The 9747-nt window shown below is 50.8% G+C and overlaps 1 protein-coding gene across 1 annotated transcript in view; it reads right to left on the bottom strand.

The window, feature by feature from the left end:
* Positions 1-1247: 1247 nt before the first annotated feature.
* ATF6 (activating transcription factor 6) overlaps positions 1248-9747 on the bottom strand; it is a 100493-nt gene continuing 91993 nt past the window's right edge. Inside the window, 1 exon segment of the mRNA XM_009892806.1 lies at positions 1248-1456. Within this exon segment, the coding sequence (XP_009891108.1) occupies positions 1248-1456 (209 nt within the window).

Below are 9747 nucleotides of genomic sequence, written 5' to 3'. Positions count from 1 at the left end.
CTCCTCTGCCCCGGCAGCGGCAGTGCTGCTCCGTAGGCTGTTAGCTGTGAAAACCATTAAATATCACACAAAAAAATCCCAAAAAACAATCCAAACAAAAACCAGGGGGAAGGAAGGAGGGGAAAAAAAAAAAACCAACCCAAACCCAAACCCAACAGCAGTACAGTCTTCAGAAATGCATGTGCTGCACTAAATCACCACCCTTGGGCCAAGACCCTGCCTTTTGCCACGCACCCGCCGGTGGGCTGAGGAAGACAGCAGCAGTGTGTGGGCGAGCGAGGAGGGGGTGTGTGTGTGGATATATGTGTGTGCGTGCGCACTGCCTGGGAGGGCAGCCCAGGTCCCGTACCACCCAGGCGCCCTCCTTGTGGGGCTCTGACCATGGGACCCTTCCTGCAGGGAGACCCCTCGCGCCGGGAGCGGTGCCACGCTTCGTGGCAACGTGGGTCGTTCTGCTCGTAGTGTTTTGGCTGTAAGTGTGGGTTCCCACCACCCCGCTGGGTGCTGGGGCTGGGCTGCCCCACAGCCCTGCTGCAACCCTGGGCAGCTGCCCGCTGCTTCCCAGCAAGGGAGACCACACGGGGAAGGAATTTGGGGCAGGTGTGTGGCGTGCATGGGGGTGATGAGGAGCAGGGCTGTCTGGCGCAGGCACAGCCACTCTGGCAGAGAAGGGATGCTCCTGCTCCCGGGGCGCAGGGCTGTGGCTCTCTCTGCACCCGCAGCTCAGAGCTGGACACTGCCTCCTCTTGCTGCCCCGAGCACAGCGGGGAGGGAAGCCTGTTGTTGAGCACAAACCTCCGCAACGGTGTCTCTAAGCAGGACGCCAGCGCTCAGCACCCCACCTCAGGAGATGGTTTAACAGGAATACACACAAAAAAAAAAAGACACAAAACCAACCCCACAATTTTGAACAGTCCATTGCCCCTCCAGTGCCAGCCCCGGGCACCAGCTGCTGATGCCGACACCAGGACTGCAGCAGCGTGCATCACCCCCCCCCCCAGCACCGGGCATCGCACGCTGCGTGGGTCCCCCAGGCCTCTCCCTGCCAAGGGGCCAGCTGAGATGTACAAACCCTGGGCAGGACGCTGCTGTTGGGTAGGGTCAGGCACAGGAACGGGCTGAGCCGGGTCTGCCCTTGCTGTGCCGACGTGCCAGGAGCCCCAGGGACCCGCCAGCAAAGGGGCTCAGTCTGACAGCAGGACCTGCTGCATGCCGGGTGCGCGGGCCGTGCCGCTACGCCGCAGGAGCTACTGTAGGGATTTGACAATAGCCCTCAGGGCATGGGGCGTCTCCGGGACGGAGGGTGACGCGCTGTAGAAGGTGTTGGTGTGGTTTCTGCGCTGCTCCCGGAGGTACGGAGGGACAGACGAACTTTTGATGTGGAGGATCCTGGTGTCCATCACTTCGCAATCAATCTGCATCATCACCTCGTAGTCCTGCCCATTGATCACATTCTCTGCAAAAGTAAGAAAAAAAAAAGTTAGAGTTATCCCTGCAAGCTGGTGACCTAATGGCAACAAAAGCAGAGCTTTCTGAACCATTTTTTTTTCTGGAGCAGGAGCTGGAGGGGGGGAACCCCATCCTTTTTGCAGCTCCACACATGGAGCTTCATCTCACACAGCGCAGCCCCAACCTGCTCATGGCACCTCAAAGGGCCCAGGCCACGCTTAGCACGTGCAGTCACAACTAGAAATTAATGTCTTTTCTTTTCCACTTCTTCATCTGCACAGAACTACCAATGGAGTTTGCCTTGTATAACATTTATGACCGAACTGTTGTTCTTGAGCCACTAAAGCGTAGGGGTGATTGAAGATAGGGCTTACTTAAGAAAGCCGACTGTTTCACTTTCTTTTTATTGGTTTAAGAATACTGTTAACCCTCTTGACACTGAGGATCTAGAGGAATTTCCTCGCAGGATTATGAATAAAAGAAGTCAAAATGTTATCTCTTGAAAGAATTAACTGCACCTCATTACCGCTGTTGTACTTGCATGACGTTTGGGTGTGACACCGGACAAGGTCATTACCCTTGAGAGGCCCCCAGACAGAGGGAGACCCAGGCCAGCACATGGGACCCCGGTGCAAGGGCATGCCGGGCTGCATCACCTCAGTGCGGCCCCAGGCTGCCCCAGGAGCTCCTGGGCTTGCAGGCAGAGGCTGTGCACATGGCCAGCATCTGCTGCCTGGATTTAAAGGTGGGAGACTATTCCCTGCATAGACTGTGTGTCCAGGAATGCGAGAGCCGAGATCGGATTTCCAGGCACGACCAATCCTTGCATTTCAGAGTCAGAAACGCGGACTGCCATCGGCAGGTTTTCCTTTCTCTGCTAAGGAGGATGGAAGATCACCTAATGGAAAGCGTATGGATTGGAGGAATGCACTATACATTACTAATTTTTACTGTTTTCCTGGATTAACTTTGACTCTGGATGACAGCTGACAACTGCAGCCGGGCCCTCTTGTACCCCACGCCACCTGTAGAAGCCATTAGATCAAGTATGTCTGGTATAGTAATGAAAAGCAGGAGCAAAGGGGGCTAAGGGGCTGAGAGCCTGCAAGGGAATCAAAGCTCCCACCTGCAGAAATGAAATGGAAAAAGCTCTGTATGTGCCACCGAGTGACCGAGGCCACGAGCAGCTGTCCTTATCTCTGTGCTGCTGCCCTAAACACCCCAACAAGCGCCTCGTCCCTCCCGGCTGTGATGCTGATGATAAAGCCCTGCCGTGGTTTTGGGTGCTGTGTCCCTAGTTGGGACCCTTTTTGAAGCCAGCCCTCCAGGTCACCTCTCCTCTCATCCTTTAGATGTGCTCTTGGGTCTCACCCAACGGGCTCGGGGTGGGACAGTGGAGAGGGCTGGGCTGGTGGTGCTGCTCAGGACAGGGGCTGCACGAGGCAGCTGGGGGCACAAGGAAAACCTGCGGGGGGAGAGTAAGAGCAAACGGGACCAGATTGGCTCCCTGCGACACAGCAAGCTGAAAACACAGCTCCTCAGCTCTCACGTTGCAAAGATGACAGCTCGACAGGACCCCAGCTATGTGAGAAAATGCGCTCCAAAGCCACAAGTGAGCAAGGTGGGATGGGATGGGATGGTGGCCAGGGTCAGGAAAACCTCTCGGTAAGGCAGTAAGACTTTCCCATGTCTGGCCAGCACAGTGGGCTATCATTAGGTTCCCTGGCATTGCACAGCACGGAGGAGAACAGCACTCCCAGAGAGCAGCTCATGCGAGGGAGGGAGCTGCACTGCGTGGGTGGCAGCAGGGAGCATGGGAACCAGATCAGCCCATCTCGGCCACCCCGGATCCCAATTCTCTCAGCGCTGACCCAGGCTTCCCCCGTGACTAAGTGGACCACGATTAAGTAAGCCACAGCTCTGCTACCCTGTGCAAGAGGTCCTGTGTCTTCTGAGGCCACCACAGCCGAGATAGCTGGGAGGAATCCCGCTCACAATGAGCCTCTCTGGCCAGCAGGCATGGAGGGGACTCACACACCCAACTCAGACATTCGCAAAGTGCCCGAATCCTGCCCTGTGCATGTGAATTAGCACAGGAATGACACTTGGCTTTAAAGACAGGTATCTGATTCTTTCCCCTTTTAGGTTGAAGGCAGCATCAATGAAGAACTGCTGCAGGAAGCCTCTGCAAGGGGTCTCTTCTCACAGGGATGAGGACAGTAGTGGGAACGGCTAAGTTCCCACTGCAGACGTTTCTAGCAGCCTTTCTCTTTACCTTTACCACCAAAATGACGTAGAAGAAGAGGTGGGGCTTTCTGCAGAGACAGCACTTGCCGCTCAGTGATGCTGCTGGGTGCCTGGACCAGCTGTGTTCAAAGGAGCAGTCTGAAAGCTGTGCCAGCCCCAGGAAGCCTGGCCACCATCGGAGAGCCCTGTTCGGCCCACCCCAGCCCAGAAGGTGGAGGAGCTGATGCTCTGTGTCAGCCCACGTGATGCTCTCAGCAAAACAACAGGCAAACGTGACTTGAACGGAGCCAGCCCAACCCGACGTTTGGAAAGACTAGCTCACTGTCAAAGGGGCAGGCATCGCAAAAATGATTCCACATGGCTCCATCCTGAGCTCGATGCCATTAAACTGTTTCATGGTCTGGATGAGGAATAGAGAGCATACTTAACGATTTCTGGAAGATGCTAAACGCTAAACTGGAGAGATTTCAACCACCTTGAAGTATTGGATTGGACTACAGTTTTGATAAAAGAGAGAAGCTGTCCAAAATCTTCAGGATGCATTTCAACCAAGGCCAGAGTGAAGTACAATGCTCAGGAGAATTGGAAAACACGAGTACAAAATGGAGCCAGGCAGAAGCACTGCACAAAAAGCTTGTGCACTGCTAAGGATCACTGTGTATAAGCCAACAGCATGACAGGACTAGAAACGATCAGATGGATTTCAAGAGAAACAGGCTTATCTTTGACCAAGTTTCTAATGATAATGAAATATAAACCCTGGGTGAAGCTACCTCGGGAGACCAGACTGGCAGACCCTCCCTCCACACGGGCACAGGCACTCGCAGTTGCTCGTGGTCCCTCTAATCCTCCCCTTCTGTGAGCTGCAGGTGTCTGTTCATGACCGAAGCCCCTCAGGGTAGACTGCAACCCATCGTTACAGAGCCCAGATCCACAAAGAAGCCAACATATGTCAACTGAGCTGCAACGACTGTCCGTCTGCTCTTTGCTCATGACAAGGACAAGGAACCACAACTTGGGTGAAGCCCTTTCGGTGAGACTTGAGCTGACATTTGCCACAGGGTAGCGAGGCACAACAGCCAGCGCCCCATGGTTCAGATGAGAACACTGCTGTGCCATGTTTCCTTGATGGTCAGTTTAAATTCAATGGCTACGCAGTTCCACATGTTCAGCTGCGCTATCCCTCACCCCTTGTCAGCAAGCAGGCAGTAGATACAGCAGGAGGAGAGCTGTGGGTTCTCCAGGGGACCTTGTGGTCTGGCATCAGGCACAGAACGGGCCAACAATTTTGCCTCGTGATTCCTGCATCAGACCCTTTAAAAACAGCCCGGTCAGGCTTTCTTTCCTTTCCCTTCCATAGGGCCATCCAGTGCTATCAACGTCTGGGAGACACCAATGGAGCACGAGGTGGATTTTCTGGAGAGGCCACGATGAGCGTTGAGCTGATGTCTGGAGGGGTCAGTGGACGTAACCAGTGCTTTCTCTCAACGCTGAGGTCAGTCATGTACTGCACTGCCTGAGCAGCCACCCATCACACCTCCCAGCCCTCTGCAGGGAGGTGGACACGGGCAGGGCTGTCTGTGAAGGCAGGACTGACAACTCAATGTTGCTGCCTGCTGCCGCTGCTCATTTGGTGGCTGGAAGGTGAGCACAGCCAACTTGTGTTACACAGGGCTGCTTAGTAGCCCAGAGCAACACCGACACTGAATTATTTCTAAAGTTTATTGTGTTGAATTACCTATGACTGATGTTTTGTGGGATTACATAAGTGAAAATACAGGAACGGATCTCCTGTAGAGGTGTCTGGATTTATAAATAGATTTATTGCTCCTCTTTGAAGTTCAGAACATACAGCCGTTCACAGGGCCTCAGGCTTAAGCAGCTATCCTTCCCAGGCCAAAAGGCTGTGCTGCACTTAATTATTTGTTAACAGGTTTAAAGGCCGTGCTTCACATGATAGACTATTGCAAATCAACGGCAAAGGTAATTGTGCCAAGCATGGCTGTTCTCTGACTGTACCTTCTCAAAGAGGCTCACTGGTTTTTGCGGACTGTACCAAACTCCCAGCACGAGCTTGGTAGAGGGAACAGAAATCTAATTCCCCAGTGCTGCTCTCCAGGGTTTATGGCAGCTCCTCTTAAAAACAAACACGTTGCAAGACCCAACTGATGAAAGCTGAAGTCAACAGTCCAAACCAAAAACGTTTAGCAAATAAGGCTGAGGGTAATAACTGCTGTTACAAATTACCGAAGATGATGGAAGATTGTCTTCATATTTGAAGTACCAGATTTTCAAAACTGCCTTATTAGAAAGGCCATAAAACCAAAGTCCTCCTTCTCCCCTTAGTATTACTGACACATACCAATCAGCTGAATTTTCAGAAGTCCACCTTTGAGATGAAGCATCTACTTATACAAGAGATGCTGTCTTAGAGAAAGGCAGAACACAGGCAGAGGGCTTGAGAGGCAGGCAATGAAAAACTTAGTGTCTGTTCTGCTGTAAGTCAGAACAAATGGTGACGTGAACTGTCTTTCTAGACTCAAAATCTATACATGTCAGTGGGCTGTTTGGTCCTATGGATGCAGTCATAGGACAGGAACAAGTTATTCTGGAATACATCATCTTTCCCACTTACATGCACCCTCCCCACAAAGCTTTGCTGCCAGAAAATCCTCGTCTTGAAAACCACACAATTTGTAGAGAGGCTGCAACAGAGCTCCCCTGAAATGCCACCTGACCTTGTGAAGTGTTTCAAGGCTGTAAGCAACCACCATGGAAGAGCTTTGCAGCTTTCTGAAGATGCATTCACACTATAGGTACATTGATAGAATCTTGTTCTACCAAATCAGCTATGAATTTTGCCTTACCCCTGGCAGTCCCAGCCAAAAAATACTCTGTGAGACCACTGTTGTATAACCCAGGGCCTGGGCTACTGATTTGACATCCCCAATCCTAAGACTCTTCTCTAAAGCCCCAACTGCCTTTGCAGTAGATAACCCATGTACCTACTGGCTGATTTCTTACTAGGTGACTTGTAAAAGTGGTCACAACCTGTCCCAGCTCTACTCCCACGCTCACTGAATATACAGTTAAGCTAGTGTCGACCACATAGATCTGGACTACATGTCCTCGCTTCTGCTGGTAAGATACAGGGAGGGAAATCAGTTGCCCCATCTTTACTTTAACTGCCTTTGTCAGTAAGGCTAGAGAATCATCCCCGGCTCGTGGACAACAGCACAGAGTGAATTTGCTATCCATGAAACCAGTATAGTTGATGTCAAAGTTAGGGGCCAGGGAACTATCTCCCCATAAGGTGATACAAAATCACCAACTCTTTTAAAACCACCTTTGCTGAACAAATACTCACGCCCTTTATACTTTCTATGTTTCCTTCTAACAAGAAAGCTTGCTTTGCCACACTAGATTTCAAAAAAAGTCAGTGTCACTGTTAATTTGCACTTACAGTCCCTTCTGCAGCCCCATCTATCACACTGGCAGGAACGTAGGCAGCTTTCAAAGAGTCACCAGATGAGTTCCAGTACCAGGTTGCTTTGTGCTAGCTGCGCCAAGCTGCTGCTAATAAAATTTGGTTTAAATGATGATTTAACAACAAACTACCCAAACAATTTATAGAGCAACCTGCCCTGGCCCAAAACACAGCTTATGTCTAGGGCAGCACAGAGTTCAGAAAGCACAAGCTTCGGAAGAAGATGAGGGCACCAGCTGGACGCAGCTCTGGGGCTGACCTGTTGAAGGGCTACAGCTGTCCCCAGACATAATTCAGGGGGCTTTCTCTACTCTGTCACTTCTGAAATCTTCCATCTCATCACCACTGAGCAGCCCTGTCTGTCCTGCTCAGCACATCTGGACAATGTTTCCATCTGAAGGGTTGGTATACACTACCAAATAAGTATATAAATGAAGCAGTGTTACTCTAACAGCTACAAAGACTAAAAATACACTCACTGCAACAACGCAGCAGGGTTCCTGAAACAGTTACAGATTTGCTGGTTAGACAGGATTATTTGAGGCAAGGGAGAAAGTTATATTGTGACCCAAATAACTTCTCCTTTAAAAATCAAATTCCTGCTTGGAACTATTTCCAAACAAACTAGTTGCAATGGTCTCACCTCTGTGGACTCAGCTGTCCTCAGTCCCTGACACAGGACAAGTAAGATCCTGGGCATTTCAGTTCTCCAGGTCTCCTAGCAGCTCTCAAACAGCGAGCCAGGCTGCTGGGTCTATATGCATACAGGAACAGGGGCCACGGTCAGAAACACTGGATCCACACAATCAAAGTCACTTTGACGAGCCACAAGCTGACAGCGAGGAGACAGGGTCTCGCCCCACCTCTAAGCTGCTGGAGCATTGGTGGCAGGGGCTATCCAAGGGGGATATATACAGGCACAAAGGGTAAGCAAGAAAACTGGAGGAAAACAAGCTCTCTGTGGCCTCCTAAGTAAATAACAGACCCACAGGAGAGATCGGCACTGGCTGTGGATGAGAAGCACAAAGTACCCTTAGCTTACACCACTATGTGATTTTTGGATAAGGCCAGAGCCTGTTGGCAATGTGGTTGGTGGCAGATCTGTGCCAGATGTGCTTTGCAGTCCAGACTAGGAGGTCTCAGGGAGAGGGAAGTTGGCTCTTCCCAGGGACCATTTCCCACCTGATGTCCCACATCCCCTTCCAATCTTCTTTCATGCTGCACACTCACTTCCCTTGAAGAGAAAGCGCATGAACTACAGAGGAGAGGGCCCAGTGTGGCTCTACTGCGATTGCTCTTGTTGTTTTGGAGATGGAGCCAATGGCCGCATCAAGAAGAGATCAAAATCACCAGTGTTGACCCCACCAGGCACATCGTTTAAAGCTCCCTCAGGTAGAGTGCTTCTTGGAAATACTGAGACATTTTTGACAGCACTGGCTGTGCATATGTGTGCTGTTGGCAGGGTATAATTGCTGCAGGATGGCGATATTTGAAACCTAACCAGCTGTGGCAATGCCAGTGAGAAGGGGAAAAAAAAAAAGAAGAGAAAACAAAGACAAGGGGCAAAGCAGTCGTGCTGCACAGAAAGCTCTCTTGGGAGTGAAGGACAGAGGCTGGAGGGACAGCAATTCTTTTAGGCAGAACCATCCCACGCCTGCTTGGGAATCGCGGACTATAAACAAACTCCCCGCACAGCCTGCAAATTCACATACAAGACAAATAACTGCACACAGGAGAGCAGCCTAAAAAGGCATTCCGGTAGAGGCTTCTTTCATGAACAAGGGCTGGAAAGCTCGTCCCAGGACAGCACGTAGGGGATTTCTCCCTTTGAGTGCAGTAGGGAGGGACCAGGAGGCATGGGCGTATTCTCTTTGCTGCCCACTATGGGTCTAGCATCCTACAGATGCTGTTAGAGCTGGGAAACCTTTCTGGCCCAATGCTACCTTTGGTTTTAAATGCTAGCAAGCTTTTCCTGCTGTGCTGGTGGACGGGCCACCCTCCTTTTCTTGCCTTGGTACTGCCTAAGGACGGCTGTTCTGTGAAGGCATGAGAGCAAAGTCCTGGCAGCAAAGTCCCATCCAACCTGTGCTTCTGCCTCTAACAGTGACCAGTAGCAGAAGCAAAAGTCAGGGCAAATATGCACTTTTGGTGATACGTGAAATAGTAAGTAACTGCTTCCCAGATACCCTATCTACACCATTCATGGTTCTTCAGGTTCTGTTATAACCCTTCCCCCAGCCATTGCTGTCAAATTTAATAGTTGCTGTGGTAGGGAAGCTGTTACACTTAATGTGCATTCCTGTTGCTTTTTCTCCTGCATCTTTCACTGTTTTATATATCTATAAACATCTATGACCAAAAATGCATAGCATTGAAGATGGGGATTCAGCAGGGCTGTGAAGATGGCTCATGCTTTGTTTTCTACTCCCTCTCTAAAAAATGATACTGTTTTTCTTCATTGCCTAATGACTTTGGGGAAGGATGCGCAGTGGCTCCTCTGAGCAGTACCAGCTTGGTTATCTGCCACTGTGTTTGGTCAGGAACACTTTTCCCATGTAAATTCT

This window comes from Charadrius vociferus, unplaced genomic scaffold (assembly GCF_000708025.1).
Source record: "Charadrius vociferus isolate BGI_N301 unplaced genomic scaffold, ASM70802v2 scaffold39, whole genome shotgun sequence".
Classification (NCBI taxonomy): Eukaryota; Metazoa; Chordata; class Aves; order Charadriiformes; family Charadriidae; genus Charadrius; species Charadrius vociferus.
Note: the sequence above shows the minus strand (reverse complement) of the source record. Positions and strands in the feature narration are given on the sequence as shown.